Genomic DNA, 19,024 nt, shown 5'->3' with positions numbered 1-19,024 from the left:
ACACTGTTTCCACACAAAAGAAAATAACAAATACATCTGAACAGAAGATGTTAGTGTTCAGAGTTTTATGAAATGCAACATAATGTGACAGCATGACTTGCACATGTAAGAGACAAAAAGCAACAACATATTGTACTTATTCAATCAAGTAGTGATATATAAATGACAGCATAATGTCCATTATAGACACAGGGGATCTCTGAGGTGGAGTTGCCCTTGAGTAATGTTTAGCTTCAGCTTCCATGCCCCTCTTTAACAACATTAAGCATCAAAGGGGAAAGTGCAACCCTGGCCACAGTTCAGAGCTTAAGAGCCAATGTAACCTACACACAAACCGGTAACACCACAGTTTGTGTGTCTTTAAAGCAAGACCTAAACTCCCAGTCTGAGCGTCACAGTGGAATAATGTTGGATTTTACAGTAAAGCGATGCAGCATCCCTTCCAGTGCTTATCAGACGACATTTTTGTAACATTAGTATTCTACTTATACCAAACGAGCAATCACAAATTGACAGTAAATCTAGCATCGTTTCATTTTGAATCATTTAAGCTCATGCGGTGATGACATGAACATTTTCTTCAGATACAAGTAGCCAGACAACTTCCTCCAGCATTTTAAGCTTTGAATTTAAGATGCTAAAGAAAAGAGAAGTAATGCATTTACGGACGTGAGTCAGCTGTCACCAGCCATGACACAGGAACTTATAAAAAGCTGTACACTTTCAAATGACCTATAACCATATTTCATTACATTTTTTTATATTTTGCAATACAGCTTTTAGGTGTGTCTAAGTTTTGATATATCTCATTATATTTCTTCTTCCACCCCAATCATTTGGAGGCACTCGCATTTCATTTGTACTGATCATAGCACGGACATCTTGGGGAAAAAAAAATCTTTTTGTAAGTGAGTGAACCAACTCAAAATAACTTAGGAAAGACAAACTAAAAATGTTTTTCTATTCTTCAAGATGAATTATAAATAAACAGCACGTGTAATATCAAACTAAGGCTTGTGCCAGAGAACGATTATCAGTGAAAACAGCATTAAATATTGGTAATAAGATGAGACTAAAATGTATTGAAGTTAAGAGTCTTTATCAAGCAGTGGATTTTAGTCTGTGCAACGATTAGTGAATCGACTGTTTTGATGGCAGATCTCTTGTTTTATCTATTAAAAACCGAGCCTTCAACGTGTTCCTCTCCAGTATGTGATTGTATAATGAATGTTTTTGGACTCCTGGCCAGACAAAACGAGACATTTGTCAATGTCACCTCTGGCTTTCGGAAATAGTTTTTCACTTTTAATGACATTTTAAGAGATTTATCAAGAATGTGCGGAACCAAATGATTAGTTGCAGCTCTGAATGATTTCCATTTAACTTTATGGTTTTTGGAAGTAAAGGACATTGAAATGATACAGATATTTTAATTTTCACTAAATAGCTGGAAGATTAAATATATGTTACATGGACATGTGTTGCAATACACAGACATTTGCATGGAAGAAACCGCCTGTTGAAACACATTTAACAACAACTGGGGAAATCTTGTTTTCAACTTGTAGCTTAGCCTCATGTCCTTCGTTCAGACATGACATGAACTGTGCGGTCCAAATATGCAAACAAAAAAGCTCCTGTTGCAGTAGAAAGGGATAAACGATGTTGTAGTCATCTGTAGCCATCGCCTCTTTGCTCATGTTTTATTTTGCAATCAACAAACAGAGGCTTTATGGCTTCGCTCGTCTGAGACACCAGGATCAAATCGGCTGTCTCACTATTCCTTCCTCGTTTGCACTCCTGCCTTGACATTTAGCTTTCAGCCTTCTTGGATTCTATGCTTGTGCGTCGGTATGCAAGTGTTTCAGTCCGGGGGCGAGTGGGGTGGGGGGGGGGGGCAGACAGCTCACATCTGAAGCTTTAGAGTGGTGATGTCTGAAGGTATGTTGTGTGTATTCATGTATACAATTCTCAGTCCAGGGAGATAGTGTGGTAGCTCTCACACTTCTGGCTGTTCAGCAGTGAAGAGTTGGTGTGTGTCTGTGTGTATTTTCAGTTCATAGCGCCACCTCACATCTCCGGCTGCTCAGCGCTCACTGGCTGGGTGCGGGGCTCAGGAGACTCGTAGCGCTGGAAGTTCTTTTTCCTAATCTTCTCTGGAGCTTTTCTCCACAAAACAATCTCCTAAGCACAGAAGCAGAAGAACAAATGGAGGAATGAAAAATTAGAGACTACAGATCACAATAGTGACAACAATTATTATTGACAAACATATAACCGTTTGATCTATATGAAGTTTGTAAAGAATATGAATAAAGCTATCGGTCAAGTGGAAGTGTGTTACCTGTTGTTTGAAGTATCTTCTGTCCTCTTCATCCACTAGCACCAGATTGAGGAAGTAGCGTACAGAGAACTTCTTGTTGACATCCCTCATGGTAGGTGTCAAGTCGTATCCTTTGGAGGAAACAGAAGATGTAATCAATGATTAATCTGCACAAATGAATTTATTAAATATCGGCTTTTAAATCTGGAGATGATTTAAACACAAGGATATAGGTGAAAAACCAAGCCTAGAATGTATTTAATGTTACTGATACAAGAGTGCTGTTATGGGACATCAGTTCAGAGCGCAAAAAGGGGGTCAAGAGCTATTGGTTGGTTGAAGCGTTGTCCCCGCAGCACAACTGTTCGATGCCAACCTGCCTGGAGGCCGCTCTCCAAGGAGGAACACGGACAGGCGGTTAGAGGCCGAGCAACAATGGCTGCTAGCGCTCCTTCAGGAGAAACATGCACGTACAAAAATAAATAACGGTCCTACTCTGACCCGAATTAAGTGCCTCCCTTCGAACATTTTTTAACCTTAAACATCAGAAATATATCATGTAAAAATATGTTTCATGACTAGTTAAGTATACTTAAGGAACGTGAATGTGATACGCTGGTGTTCAATGTTTAATAAGATCGAAATGAACACTACGATAAGCCTAAGTACGATATGCCTGAAATTCGGTTTCACTAAAGAGAAGAGGAGATTAAAAGGCAGGACATAGGGGAAGACAAGACAAGATATCTTACCTGCCAGAAACAGTCTAATGGGAATTGATTCTCCTTTAACTGGAGCCCCATCCATGATTTCATACTTTGCGACCGTCTCTGTCTCTGTGGTAGTACTGGGACCTTTGGGACCAAAAATAACAGTTTATAGACAGTGAAGTAGAGCAGAGAAGATGAATTACATTGTTCAGATTTATGCTACTATTAATAATATTATATATTAGTGCATACCAGCCATATGTCTGACCCAGAGGTCGCGTTAACTGAATATTTTCCGTCAATGACGGATTTTTTCTAACAATGACGGACACATCTGAAAGCAGTCCGTCATTTTGACAGATTAACACAACTCGCAACAGCGCCAAAATGTCCACCAGCGGCCCACATTATATTACATCCTTAGTGGCCAGGTCGACTGAGGGCGATCTACTGTACTCTACTGTAGTCTGTAACTATTATTTAGTCATTCACACCCCTGTCCAGTTGGTGGCGAGTGTGTGCATATTACGTAGCTATTGTCTAGTCTTGTTTTTGACCTCGTTGATTACCTCGTTGTTTAACCTGCTTTAGCAATCGCAAAATGTTACGGCAGCTGATCGTCCGCAGCTTTTTTAATAAGCCCAGTAATGATGGTGTGGATAAACGAGGTGAAAAGAGGGATTGATGTGGTGGAGAATGAAGGACAAGCCAGTAAGACTAAAACTGACAACGTTCAGCCAGCAGCAGAGGGGCAAGCAAGTGGCAAGGAGTTGAAGCGGGAGTACCGGGTTCAGTGGGAGCAAGAGTTTAAGTGGCTGAGGAGGGAAGATGGCAAAATGTTCTGCGACATCTGTAGAAAAGCTAAGATGAGTAACGGATTTGTCTGAGGGTGCATGACGATGCAGAAATCAGCGTTCAGGCTAGGCTACAGCAGGTCAATTGAGTTGTTCTTGTAAATGTTTTGTTCATATTTTGATTGTAATTGTCTCATTTAAAACGATGGCATTGTTCATATTTGCCTGTTTAGGCACAATGGTCGGTGTTTTTAGCGGCCTCAGCCCCCCTCTGCTGTGCTGTCAGTGCAGGAAAAAATAAATCATTCATGTTCGTGTTGACATGAAAAGTGACCACACGGTCGGTGTCTCTGTTCATCTTCTTTTTTTCTCCATGCCCTTAAAAGTTCTGTATGAATCATTACAAAAAAGAATGAATGAGCATTTTCTGCTCATTACCCAAACATAAATATGAAATATGTCTCATCTCATTATTAAAACATGAAAAATAAAATGACGGGTAATAATGGATTATGACGGAAATGTTACGATCCTGTCCGTCAAAATGACGGACAACGAAAAGTCTAACACAACCACTGGGACCTGTGTTAGTTTCATTTTACACATGGCTACACTGGCTTCTTACTAGGGCTGCTCAATTAATCGTATTTTAATCGCAATTATGGCGTGCAACGATTATGAAAACAACGTAATCGAAATAAAACGATTTTTTTTATTATTATTTTTGTTTAATCTTTTTAATTTGTATTGGTTTTTCAGTTGAATAACTGTAACTACTTAAAGTTCAGGGTAATCAACTGTTAAAAACATACTGTTCACATTTTTGTTCTCCAATAAATGGATGTTTTCAAAGTAAATGGATAATCGTTTTTAATAATCGTGATATCAATTATTGACCCAAATAATCGAGATTATGATTTTTGCCATAATCGAGCAGCCCTACTTCTTACCTATGCCTGTTATCTCCTTCTTGATGAGCTGTAGCTCCATGTGTTGGATCTTGATCCTGACCAGCAGGAAGTAGATCTTCCCAACAATCACGTCCTTAAGGTGGTATCTGACAAAGATACACAGCAAGAGAAGCTGCTTTAACTGACTTTCGGCCAGGTCTTATTTGGATTGACTGCGGAAACAATAAAGACTTCTCCAGGAGAGTTAAAGCGAAATTAGTCTTACTTGGATTTATTGTATTCAAACTCAATGTGCAGACAGTCTTCTATGCCGACCTCCATCTTGATCGAGTTGTTGACGTCTGGGTATGTGGCCAACTGGTGGACAATCAGCTCGTACTCCTTCACTAAGTCAGACAGACGACGGACTATTGTCACCCTGAGGAAATACCTGCGAGAAGAGGACAAAGACAAAGCAAGCTTTAAGAGTTAGAATGAACATCCAAAGATATCAATCATTTATATTTTGGAGGGGGGGAAAAAGCAGATGTGAGAGTCTTTTCCTTCTCCTTAATGTGTGGACTCAAACAACCCACAATGTGTTTTTATAGTATTTTGACATGTACTGATGATTACAAATGGGTCATAATGTGGCTGTTTCTGTACATTATTAATAATATAGGCTCTGTAGGTTTAGAAAATGCCTCCAATGTTGATTTTTTTTTTATTGAAATGTCAGCGTTATGAATGAACCCTTAAACAATTTGGGACAAACGTATGATAATAAAACCATGTGTTAACTCAAACTGTGTAATAAATATACCTTAGCCTGACATTGGCTCCAGTATAGGTCTCATACGGCTTCTCCACCTGCATGAACTCAAAGTCGTAGCTCCTGTTCTGGGCGAGCTCTCCAGGTAGAGCCAACTCTTTCACCAAGTCCACAAACTCATGGGTGTTGCTCTTATCAGAGAACAGCTCTGTAATAGAGCACAGAGGATGTGTAGGGATGGTGTGTAATTCAAGACAGTTCAAACACACTGCATAACATTTAATACAGTAGTTTAGTTTAAAACCCATGCTCTTTAAAACACTGCTTTCATTACCCTCCTTCTCCTGCAAAAGTTGAAGGAGGGTTCAGCTTTACTACAGCAGGCGGCACATGACGACCACATGCTCTGTTAAACCTTTTAGCCACATGAGAGCGCCAGCTGCCCACTGGTGACATGCCCTTTTCCAGTTGTAAAACTAAAGCACTCATTTAGCATTTCAAATACTTCATAGAACTAATTGCATAAGATAAGTTAGAGGTTATATGTCAGCACCACCATACTAACTTTAGACATTACAAATCTCCATTCAATGAACACATCATGCGGCACTTCAAACACACTCACCTATCTGACCAACAAACTCGATGCGGATGCCTTGGTGCTCCAGACGTTTTCCTCCCTGCTTTACATTTAGATTCACCTGGAGAGGTATCATACGAGTTGAAAGAGAGTCATCTTAAGAATATCCAGTAAGGGCAACATCTCTCTGACAGGGGCCAGCCAATGTTATTACTTACTATATACTAGGGCTGCACGATATATGCGCGATATTCACATCGCAGGACGTGCAGTTTTTTATTGTTTTTATTTTTGCGATATTAAGTAATTAACTCAAACACGTCATGTTACAATTATTTTGATGCTTGCTACAAAAGGAAAACTTGCACAGCTCTCATGTCAGGGGTACTTGAGTGAGTTACATCATGCAGGCTCTGCATGCACAGCAAACCACAATCAAATGTCCAAAGCAAACGGACGGTGATTAAAAGGTAAAAACACTGAATAAAGTAGTTTCATGTGTTTCTCCAGGGCAGTTCAGCGCTGCTAAACGAGCTAGCTCAGCTTGTTGCTCTGATAACTTAAGATGCAGACGTCCGTGACTAAAATCCTTCATCCGGTTAAATATAGTTAGAAAAATACCAATATCATTAAAGTTCAAGAAAGGATGGTTTGCGAAGGAAAAAACGGTATTTTCTTAAATTTCTGTATGTTTTCATATCGCAATATATATCACAAGGGGGGGGAAATCGCAATGTCAGTTTTTTTCCAATATCGTGCAGCCCTACTATATACTGGATTCACCTTTACTCAATTCAGTTGTTATATCAGCTGATACATTTATGTATCTTAGACATACATGTTTCACTGTCTCCCAGGTCTGATCAAATCTTGCACAAACATAAAATGATCATTAATTTCCCACTTGGCTCATTTAAAGAGAGGATCCCAGAATAACCTGCGTTAGCCCAGAAGTCCATTTGGTGGTGACTGAGCACTGTAAACTAATAAATACATTGACAGCAGAGTTAAATCATACTTACCCATGTGTATTAATGCCTAATGAACATTGTGAAAGTTGGTATCTCTATGTATAAAAAATATAAACTGAGTTTACCTTGCCAGACACAGACTCTCCGTCGTAGAACAGGTAGTGTTTCTCCACTTTCCCTTCTTCTGTCTTCAACTCGGCTGTTTTTCTGTTCTCTGCATCGTTCAGCAGGACGTCGATCTCACATACCGGCCCAAACAAACCTCCTAGGAAACTCTGAAAACATCCAACATTTAAAAAGGTGTGTCGTTTCCTTCTGAAAAGCATGAACTGAACAGTTTTAAGGCAAAATAACAGTCGATATCTTTGAGTTTAAATGTCAAGATTCATTATAAGTGGTGTAGGCAACAAGCCAAAACAGGTCAACAACGCAAAACAGAAAACACAAATTCATAGAAAGACTGGACAATCTCTGTTCCCCTGATTTGATCAAAGAGACTGAATAAAACTTCAGTCACAGGTTGCTTTGTAGTTAACAGCAAACTGATGCTATTGGGGTTTGTAAAAACACATTTCTATTAACTCTGATCGATGACAATGGTATGTAGCTTTCTGCAATAATCACTAACAAGACCACAACTGATTAGGTAACATTTACACCAGAGTATACATGTGTGCACATGCATGGGACTGATTAATGTGTTCTAGTCGGTTCTAGTCCGAAGTAGTAATCTTATACATCCCACACACCGACTCCCTATCTGTTATGTGCACACTAACTCAATCACTTATCAGCTGCACAGCCACATTACTCTGAGCTGGCACAAAGTCACTAACACATGCTTCAGCATGCAGCAAATCTGAAGGACTCAGCCCAATCATCACGATATCAGGAGAGACCAACCATTGTCTGCAGCACACGAGTGGGATTCTTTCAATTCATTAAATCCCGTAAACGAATGCATAGATCATATAGAAAATACTAGTATAAACTCCAAAATCAACATTATGAGCAACATAGTAGCAAACATGATAAATATAGCAACAGTGCATCAAAGTCAGTGGGCGTCAACTTGTATTTGTCCTTTACTAATTGAACGAGTCAATCAACGCTTTTCCAAACATCATATCATGTTAACAACAAAACATTAGGAATTTCAGTTGTCTCTCTTATAAAATATGCTTGCGATAGAATTTCTCATTACCCTTCGCAAAATAAGAACGTTAGCTACCATTGACATTTCCCTAAGCTTCATGGCAGCGCTAGATTACAAACAATGACAAGATAACGAATTGCTGAATTTAGAAAACAACTATTTTGGTTGCTGTCATCGTTAACCAAAGCTGCTGGGCCGTTAGCTCACTAGCCAAAACATAATTGAGAAAGCAGAGGCGGCCTGATGCTAACTCCACCACCCAGCTAGCTTTCCTGTCCGGTTTTAAATGTTAAAAAGCTGCTGTCAAGTAAAACTGGGGGTCCGTTTAAATGTAGTTTTTTATTAATAAATACCCCAGGTTATTTCAGTGTAGTCCGAACAACTGAGGTTTGTTTTCACACTCACCATCTTGGCTGTCTCGACAGTTGAAGCTAACAGCTAGCCTCGCTCCGTGTAGCCAGTCTTTGAACCAGGAGGTAGTACCGAAGCGTACCGTCATGTGACGCGGGTCATGTGTGTGTTACGCGGGGGGCGTCTATCGTTTTTCCAACCCAGTTTAGATTCAACCACGCCCACTTCCGCATTACGCAAGGATCGACGTAGCTCTACGCGATAGCGTCATAGACTTCATCTTCGGCAGTTATAGCGGATATTGAATAGTTGTTTTTTGTCTTTCCAAAGGATTTGTTGACTGAAAGTGAACGATCCTGTAATCAAAGCCATATCGAAGAGTCCTGAGATTGTATTACTGGTGTTTTATCATCTATAAATAGCCTGTGTGTATTCTCAAATGTCGTTTTCAGGACAAACAAAAGACGTTTTAAATATCTTATCAGAATAGCCTGTGTGTATCCTCAAATGTCGTCCTGAGATTGTATTACTGGTGTTTTATCATCTATAAATAGCCTGTGTGTATCCTCAAATGTCGTTTTCAGGACAAACAAAAGACGTTTTAAATATCTTATCAGCTGGTGTAAGTGCAGCATATTGAATATAACCTTGACTATTACTGTGTACTTCATTTCTCTGACAGTATTATTTAATGATACTATTTTATATATATATATATATATATATACACACATTTATTCATTTATAAACATATATATAAATACACATGTATTTATTCATTTATACACACAGATGTATTCATTCATTTATACACACACTCACATATATACACTTGATATTAATTCATTTGTACACACACATACATATATAAACAAAACAACACAATATAATAAAAACAGTTGCAATAATAACATAACATGGTATCAAATCAAATTTTATTTTTATAGCACATTTAAAAACGATTTTCGGTCGAGCCAAAGTGCTGCACATGCAGATAATAAATAACACATTACTACCGATGTAAACAGAAGACAATAAATTACAACAGCAAATATAAAAATCAAACACATGGAAGTGTCATGAGTCGTGCTCTGCTATGATTAAAAGGCCAGGGTGAAGAAGTGAGTTTTTAGTTTTGATTTAGGGTATGATCAATTCTACCCTTTTGTTTTTAAAATTAATATTGGTGGGGGCTCTTTTGCAAAGATGATCAATAACACCACCTGACAGTTGTTGCAGATTATACAGTATACTTGTTACTTACACACATGTGCGATGGTCCCAAAAAAGCCAAAATCTGCACTGTAAAAAAAAAATACATTTATTAGGCACTCTGAATAAGGGTAATAATCATGCCTGTTATTAATGTCAAATGTTATATGTTGTATTATATAACAAAATAGACATTTATAACATATTATAAATGTCTATCTTTAAATAAAAATATTAAATAGATACCTTTACATCCTAAACAGAAGGTCAAAACGTTAATATGTTACAAAAAAACGAAACGTTATATATAGGCTATATATAGCCTACAGATGTTTGCTAATGTATCCCTCTTATATCCATCAGGAATTAATATTAAATGATGAATTAACATTACCTCAGCACTGCATAAGTGTGGTCGTCAGTCATATTGACAAAGAAGCACTGTTATATTGTATATTGTATATTATGCGGCGTTTAAAAGGACGGTATTTCGCTTGTCAGATTCAGATTTCGCGGGTGTGCCGCGTCTATGACGCTATCGCGTAGAGCTACGTCGATCCTTGCGTAATGCGGAAGTGGGCGTGGTTAAATCTAAACTGGGTTGGAAAAACGATAGACGCGTCCGGCGTGAGGGAGCTAAAAATCTCCCCTGGGATACAGTCACAGGCTGGAGAACCAGACACACACTACTCATAGTAATGACAGTAAATAGTATTTCCCATAAATGTCCATACTTTCCATTTATGGAAAATATCCATACTTATAAGAAGAGAGACTGACTTCAAACTACATGTTGGAGACTTCTACCAAACTTCAGCATTATAACAAAAAAAAGTGTAATTGACCAACATTGTATCTGAATTGTTATCACATTTTGTTATAATTTCTTTTCCTATTATTATTAACTTGTTCATGTTTTACTTTGTATTTATATCCCTGGTGTGAACAGTATGCTGTATGTATTCCATATGTTATTCCTTTTTATTCCATAATAATACTGTTATATATTTTATTATTTTTAAATATGTTTCTAGTTCTCTACATGTGTTTTAAATGTTTGTTTTACTTTTATGTATGCACCACGACACCATGCCAAATTCCTAGTACGTGTAAACCTACCTGGTAATAAGCCTGTTTCTGTTTCTAATATTTGTTCGTGCATAAAAAAACACTCATGTGTTGTAGTAAAGTAGCCTACAAGGTACTCACCATCATTTTGGTTATTCAAAATATGTGACTATGTACTGAGCATCTTTTTTTATTTTGCAGGTGAAATTAATGATGTCAGTGCTCTCTAGTGGACAAACTAATGAAACTATATTACATTTATTTATATTTGTACACAATAACTTTTTTCTAGAAAATTACATTTTCTGAATTCAAGCAAGCAAGTGAAGGCTGGAGCAGGACTGAATAAACTCAATAAAACTCTGTTCACCCCAAACCTACTCAAACTAGTAAACTGACTGCAGAGATCAGATCGTACACCATTTTTGACAAAATCTCCTAAAAAAAACAATTGACACTTTTGTTATAAATCCTTTATTGTACTTCAAATGCAAATTAGACAGTGCAGAGCATGATAAAATGCATGCATTTGCATCATACATATTTTGAATATGTTTCAGCTCACAGTGGTTACGGTTGGGTGAATCTGTTCCTGAGGGTTTTTGGTTTGCAAGATTCTTTTGTTCAAGTTCTCACAATATTTTTCATAACCCTCCAGGGTAAGTCTAAGGTGTCACAACATTTCAGACAAAGGAATCCAATTATATAAATACGTCTTTGTTTGTCTTAAAACAACAAGCCTCATAGCTCCAAAAATTGGAACCACAGCTGCAGAGAGTGAGCAAAGGATGGACATAGGCTTTATCTTATTGCACTGATATTACACATTATAAAATCATATTCCAAATTTATAGTAAAAACTTAATTCCAACTTACTCGTCTTTTCCACAAAAGAAATGCATATACAGGTTAAGCTAAATAAAATTATGTATATGTCTCATTTATGCAGACCATTCTTTTACTTCGGCAGCTACTTTTTCATTGTTTACACTTGTTCTCTTGCGACGAGAGTAATTCTTACCAATAGCACTGAGAATATAAAATATATATTTGGCCTTTGTCAATGTCCAAGCAACCATGTGGCGGTGCAATATTTGTTTTAGTATTTGAATAGACAGGTTGGAAAAAAAACAGATGGTAGCCTCATGTATATGGTGGGTGTATAGTCTAGAGCTGCAGAAGGTGGTCTTCTCTCAGCTCCTGCTCCGCTGGCTTTGCCTCACCAACCAGAGGGAACAGCCGCCTCATGCCCCTCACAGCCCCAACTGCGCCAGCCCCAACTGCGAGCAGAAAAACAAGGACAGGTCAGACAAAGATCAGACAAAAATGAGGAACTTGAAAACTATTGATTCCATGCAACTTAAGACACTTTTCTAAAATATTGCCTTTGTAAAGATCCTCGCCCTTCTCTGCCCAGGACTCCCCGGAGCCTGTGTCACTCTCAGCAGCCCCAAAGGGCAGGTCGGCCATCAGCATATCTTCAGTGGCAGAACCCTCGAAAGATCCAGAGCCATCGTCAATCCACACAGGGGACTCCCCTTCCTCGGAAGTCATCGGCTCATCCTCCTCCTCTTCCATCTCTAACTCCACATCCTCCTCACTTGGTGGACTCTCACCCACCTCCGGCTCTGCCTCACTGAAACAAAAGGGTTGGATATTGGAACAAATGTGAGAAAGTCTTTCATGAAGTAGCTGTGTGTTTTAAGAAGGCTATCAATCATTTTCATGTATGTTACCGTGCTCATGTTCATCAACAATGACACCAAAGTAACACAGCTATAATAATAATAATAATAATAATAAGCCTCAAACTAATTAAGAGATTGTTCATTTCGCAGATGTATGCATAAAGAAGCAAACATATAGATTTACTGTGTGAGGAAACATAATATCAGTTCATATCAGGTATGTAGATTAGGCAGATGATGTCACAGCTTTTAAAGACTGTCCAAAGAATATTTTTTTCTCGTATTTTGCCTCAATTGACCTCATCTGAGTACTTTAAGAACAAACTGTGCTATGTTGAAATCTGTCTGACCCTTATTTAGCTTTGTGTTACACCTGTTTTAGAGTCAAATAAGAAACATTTAACAACAAATATGTCACTTTTTGGAGAAACAATTACTGTTCAATTTTACATGAACAGTACTTCTCACACGAGTACCAGACTAGTACGGCACATACGCAGTAACAAAACAATAGACCAGAAGCAGCAGCCCACAAGGCGTCACAGCCCACTTCCTCTCAACACTTCCCAAACGGTTTCCTGTTCATCACGAGCTGCAAAGGGAGGGCTGTGCTGAGGCCATTACTGCTTTAAGCAAGCTGAAACGATGTCCGAGGCAGATAACACTCCAGCTAACAGCACATCGATTCATAACCTCAATTTTCAAGTCTTAAACCATACTTTGAATTCACTACCTTCTGTCATCTACACTCCTTGTCTCTTTGTGTCTTTAAGTCTCTAACTCTAAATCATAAATTGTTTGAAGAAGCATCAAAACGTAGTAATTCTCAGTTGGATTTTTGACCCATAGTATTGATCAGTTCTGGTAAAATCATGTGATCCGATAGTAGCGTAGAAGAGTAGCATTCGATTTATTTTTGTGTTTTGGGCGCATTGATGCTGAAGCAATCAATCATTACTTCCTCTTTTTGAGCATTAGCTCATGAACTGATAGGATTGGTGTTGGTTAGAGGAATACTAAAAGAGGAAACTGAGGGCTAAGACAGCAACTTCTTCAGAAGTCACACACATTTAAATATATAAATCACACATACTCTTTTGGATTAACACACACACACACACACACACACACACACACACACACACACACACAAAAAACTATACCAAACTATAGGGAGGTGAAACGAAACAGGCCAAATATGTACACTTTCTGCTTTAAATCATGTGTACTCCTACTGTACTCTGTGAACTCTTTTGACTGCACCTCTAACCTCCATGCTGTCTTTGTGTCGGTCCCTCTGTCTTTCTTTGTCCCTCCACATTGTCCTCTATTTTGGCTTTTCTTGGCCACCTACCTCACACTTATATAGTCTCACACACATGCATACACTCAGAGATAGATGCTGGAGTAGATCCAATGCAGCATCTGCATTTTGTTATATTTAAAGTCTGCATTTATCTGACATTACAACAAACAATGTTATTTCAATGATAGTTGTTTTTTCCAGACTTATTTAATCATTGAAGTAAACTCACAGAGCAAGCCGAATAGCAAACAAATTCAGCCACACAGCTCGTACACATATCATTTCATCGAGCTGATGCTTTTATCCATAGCACAATACAAATAATGCAATCAATTATTAGGATACAAATTCAGAAAAGCAAGAAACCTGATAATACATTTCTAGAAAGCAATTTAAAATCTTTCATACAAATATGTTAGTTTTAGTTTTGTATTGTTTTTCAGGATGTAAGGGCCAAGGTGCAGTCAAAACAGGTGGGGTTTCAGTCACTCTCACAAAGACACACACACACACACACACACACGCACGCACGCACGCACGCACGCACGCACGCACGCACGCACGCACGCACGCACGCACACACACACACACACACACACACACACACACACACACACACCACACACACACACACACACACACACACACACACACACACACACACACACACACACACACACACATGAATACTTACATATACTGTGCATCTGCAGCAGGCAGTTTGTTGGGTAGGTCTGGGGTGAAGGACATTTCTGGACCCCGATGGGTCACACAGTTGGCCTGGTTGCCCTCAGGGTTACATTTCACAAACTTATACACAGCAGTTCTAGGCGCTCCTAGAGAGAGAGGGGCGGTTGATGTTCAATATGTGTTTTTTTAAAGCAAGATTTTATGCAACATTTCTTTACCACGTTATTGCTATTTTTATTCAAGTGTCAGATGTCTATATTTGTGTGTTTCACTTTCTGTGTGACGTAAGCCTGTGCTCGTAAACACGAGATTTTATGCAACATTTCACTTCACTAAGAGTTGTATTAGGCAACATCTGGTTGCTCATCTGGATCAGTTCAGTTTAACTATTAAGGTTTACAGCTAGATTACAACATTATTCTGCAAGAGGGTAAACGACGGCTGGCTTATAGGCTTCAGTGCTGTTTATTCTCTTATGTAATGTGTAAGAATAGGAAGTAAAGGCATTGCAGCCCTTTTCTCAACACACCACAGTAAGGTTATCATAGAGCATCTCTTCTGTAAAGAAATGAGCCAAAAGCTATCATCTGATCGGGAGATCTTGACTGTTTGATGATTGATGTTGAGCTTTCTGTTATGGACTTTATTTTCAAAAGTACACTAAAATCACCTTTTCTTGTTTTGCCCTTACTGTAAGGGCTTTTGTGCTCTAATAAAATCATAGATTTAAAAAAGTCTAAAGAAAAAGTCTAAGAAAAGGTTGGTGTGCCATTTCTGCATTACACTGACACTGCTACCAAATGTATATCATAGGCTTGTGCTATCTGACACTTGTATCAACCTCATTTAACTGGAGATGGAGTTTTATTTGTGTGAGTGTGTGACAAGTTGTTTGAAATGCTATATGTTCAACAAGTAGTTGTTGCCGTTAAGTGTGCTTATTCGCCAACACCTACTTATATTTTACACAGGTAAGGTGTCAATGCCTTTAATCAGTTCCTTTTTAACCCAATTTAACGGAATACAATCATGATTTGGCTGCTTTTCCTAGTAATAGGACAAGGCCTGTAGTAATTGGCAGAACCTGTAAGGAACAGGGCAATAGGCAACTTACTCGTTCTTTTTAGATAAAACCCAGCATTTTTATATTCTTTGGGAACATATAACAAACTCTAAATGTGGTCAAATTTGAACAATATAAAAAACAAAAATCACCATTCTTGTAATAGTGTTGATATGGAGGACCCATACATATTTGTAAGTAGAGCCTGCAATATAACTATTTTATTTAAAAACATGTATCATGTATTATTCATTTATTAGGGTTTTTCCCCATAAAGTTCCCTTTTTCCATATTTGAAAAAAGACCAAAAACCCCCTTACATGTTCTCACTTTTCAACAGCCACAAGAGAAACTTATGTGGAAACTGAAACGCCTTCACTCTTTCCGATTTAACATACATAATACCAGACAGGGTCTCCCACACGTGTTCCCTCATGAACCATCAGATACCTGTTGATATTTGTTCCTCATCATAACATGGTATCAAAGTTTAAATGTGTGTTTTCTTTCCCTGCCACCAGCTCAGCAGTGAATAAAGAGAAACCTGAAGTTGAGTCATAGTTACTTACGGTAACCCATTATGCTGACATGAGGCGAAAAGTATCAGTGCCTAATATTTCTTGTCAATCAAAGGACCCCTGACGGCCCTTAGACCTCAGTTTGGACCACTTACAGCTCGGGTATTGTTAGGATATTCCGTAAAAGTAAGTTATTTAAGTAGTTATTTAAGTACTTTTCCTAATCTGTCAGTATGTTGACTTGTATCCAGTACAGCCTTTCTAAATAAAATCCACATGTAGTCTACTGTGGGCTTCGTCACTAAATATTTTATAATAAAAGTGTCGTCTTACCGTTTCCGTTATGTAAGGCGAGGCAGGAGATAACGAAGAACAGGATGAGTTTCATCTTTAACTTTGTCTTTCTTCAACAAAAACACCCAGAACAAATACAAAGGGTCTCCTTCCTAAAATGAAGCTTCTTGTGCTCGAGGTGAATAATAAGTGTAAAGTGTAAACTCCCCTCCTAAAAGAGCTCAGCCCTCTGACTGCGTCATGGTTTCCTGAAGTCTTCTTGTGCAGAAAGTGACTGCACATCCTCAGTGGAAACTTTTGCATTAGCAACCTCAAATATCAGATATCAAGTCGGAGTTTGCGTAACTGAACACTAAGAAATACCAGAAGATTCTATCTGTGTTTCTGATAATACCGAGCGAGAGGAAGCGAGTCTTAATTGGTCTCTGGCTCATTTTGTAGTGAGATAAGAACACGGTATCTTTCATGGCTTCTGCTTTCAAGTGAATATATCAATTCAATTACTTCTATTCTTTTTCGTTCTCCACAGTTCATGCCAACAGGAATTTCACGCGATAATTCGTGTGAGAGAGAAAGAAAGGGATAGTTTTCACCCCTCTTTTGGCGCTTATTTGTTCTTTTACTTGTGGTTTATCAAGCTTTAACACAGCATCACCTACTGTGGGTAGTAACACAAGGAAAAGCCATTATAATGTGGGATCTGTCCTGGGTGTCCCTGCAGGTCCTAAAACCCCTGTCAGTGTTAAAATACCTACACAGCTAACTCCACAGCAACAGAGCCATCTCCTGAGATACCTACCACACATCACCACTGTATTGTCTTCTCTTTATGTGCAAATGTTGACTGGGTGTGTGTATCAGTGTTGTAAGTGATATATTGTGCTTTAGTGCATGCTTTTCTATTTTACCATTTTGTGTATTTGGGTTTTTTTTATGCATCAGTACATGTCATCCAGATTGATGTATGCATGCTTGTGTTTTTCGGTGGTAATGTAATCTAATGCATTTATTACATTTCTTCTACATGATATTATTCTAAGAATATTGTACTTGCTGTAGTACATTTATTAAGCAGCCATACTTTTATATGCACACATTTATTTACATATGAGATATATGATAATCTTCTAAAATATGACTTCCAGATTAAACTATTGAAACTGTGTATAAATCAGTAAAATTAGCTCGACCATGAGCACATTAAAATTCATTTTATGTTTGAAATGCTATAAGAGATTATTGAATGGCATCATGAGCAGTTTATGATGTTTCAAGTACATATGGCTGCTAAGCAAAACATTTTCAATAACTTATAATGCAATATTTCTTTACCACGTTATTGCTATTTTTATTCAAGTGTCAGATGTCTATATTTGTGTGTTTCACTTTCTGTGTGACGTAAGCCTGTGCTCGTAAACACAAGTCGAGACATTTCCAATGTGGAACACCTGGTATGTACCGGTGCCTCGGGCAGATGAAGTGTATTTATCAGATTAATTCGATGATGATTCAGAATTTATCCAAAATGCTCCTGCCCAGTTTAAGGAGCTGGAAGAGGATTAGAAGAAACTCATACTGCAAATATGGGATGAAATGTGCGTGTCATTTTAAGGAAGGTTAAATGATGGTTAGATTTCAAATAGAATAAGGAGAATTCAAGAGTTGTTTCACAGTTTCATAGATTAGCACTACGGAAACTAAACCAAGTGTCACAACACTCAGGAATCTAACTTTTGAATGTTGCTAATGATCAGATCTCTCTCTAATGTCAATTACCTGAAGCAAAAACCGCCAATCTATCTAGTGCAGGTGTTTTAAAAAGAAGATCAATATTTTCAAAATACAGACTTTGATTGAATAGTTGCCTGCTGTCCCTACAGACCTTCATCAGAGTATTACTTTCTTTCTAATGTATTTTGGAAAGCACCAGACTTTGCAAGGTTAGGCTTCTTCACGTGGTGAGGAACATTCTATTTTTTCAGTGTTTGAGGGTAAAATTGTCTTAAACCTCAGTGTCTCTTTAAATGTACCGCTCGGTGTCATCAATAAAAAAACAAATCCACTGTCTATACACTGATACATCAGTATATTGTGCATTTTGAATTTAAAGCATCTTTTCCTTCTTACACTTGAAATGACTATGAAAATTAAATTTGTATATTGAATGGGTTATTTAAACCCTATTCTTTAAAGCCTGACCATTATGAACATAATGTTGACATTTCCAATGTAGTTAACACAATGTCCCAGTCATTGTTGCTGTAATATTGACAACATATTGGCACATTTTGTCTCATCCATATTTAAATGTAAAACCAAGTTCTTTAGATTTGATCGTTTTTCTGCACAAAATGGATCTGTTTTTTATGCACCTGCTCAAAGGCTCTGTTAAATCTATAAACACTCCAATATGTAGTTGTTGATAATAATTGGTTTCCTCATTTATTTGACATACAATAATAAGTCGATCTGAAAGCGCCCGTGGTTTGTGATCATCACATCTTGTGAGAATCAGCAGTTTAATCTCACATCACATCATGTACACCATGCACCACCTAACCCTGAATGTGTATCATGGGATGTGGTGATGCTACACATCACAGCTTGTCCTCATGCAAACTAATCAATCATTTATCTT

General features: G+C 38.0%; 2 protein-coding genes across 2 annotated transcripts; both read right to left on the bottom strand.

Moving 5' to 3' along the window:
- Positions 1–20: 20 nt before the first annotated feature.
- On the bottom strand, positions 21–8,728 carry vps26a (VPS26, retromer complex component A). Its single transcript, XM_034075148.2, has 9 exons — positions 8,602–8,728; positions 7,166–7,315; positions 6,115–6,190; positions 5,541–5,697; positions 5,004–5,168; positions 4,778–4,884; positions 3,076–3,177; positions 2,345–2,454; positions 21–2,184 (listed from the first exon to the last, which is right to left on the bottom strand). The coding sequence occupies exons 1-9, from the start codon at positions 8,602–8,604 to the stop codon at positions 2,071–2,073; spliced, it is 984 nt and encodes a 327-aa protein (XP_033931039.1). The 5' UTR covers positions 8,605–8,728; the 3' UTR covers positions 21–2,070.
- A 2,557-nt stretch (positions 8,729–11,285) lies between these two features.
- srgn (serglycin) lies at positions 11,286–16,585 on the bottom strand. The gene is made up of 4 exons (XM_034075116.2): positions 16,426–16,585; positions 14,516–14,657; positions 12,213–12,463; positions 11,286–12,107 (listed from the first exon to the last, which is right to left on the bottom strand). Exons 1-4 carry the CDS (start codon positions 16,478–16,480, stop codon positions 11,995–11,997), a joined length of 561 nt encoding a protein of 186 aa, XP_033931007.1. The 5' UTR covers positions 16,481–16,585; the 3' UTR covers positions 11,286–11,994.
- Between the last annotated feature and the right edge of the window lie 2,439 nt (positions 16,586–19,024).

The sequence above is a fragment of the Pseudochaenichthys georgianus genome, chromosome 3 (genome assembly GCF_902827115.2).
Source record: "Pseudochaenichthys georgianus chromosome 3, fPseGeo1.2, whole genome shotgun sequence".
Lineage (NCBI taxonomy): Eukaryota > Metazoa > Chordata > Actinopteri > Perciformes > Channichthyidae > Pseudochaenichthys > Pseudochaenichthys georgianus.
This window is presented reverse-complemented; position numbering and strand designations above follow the sequence as displayed.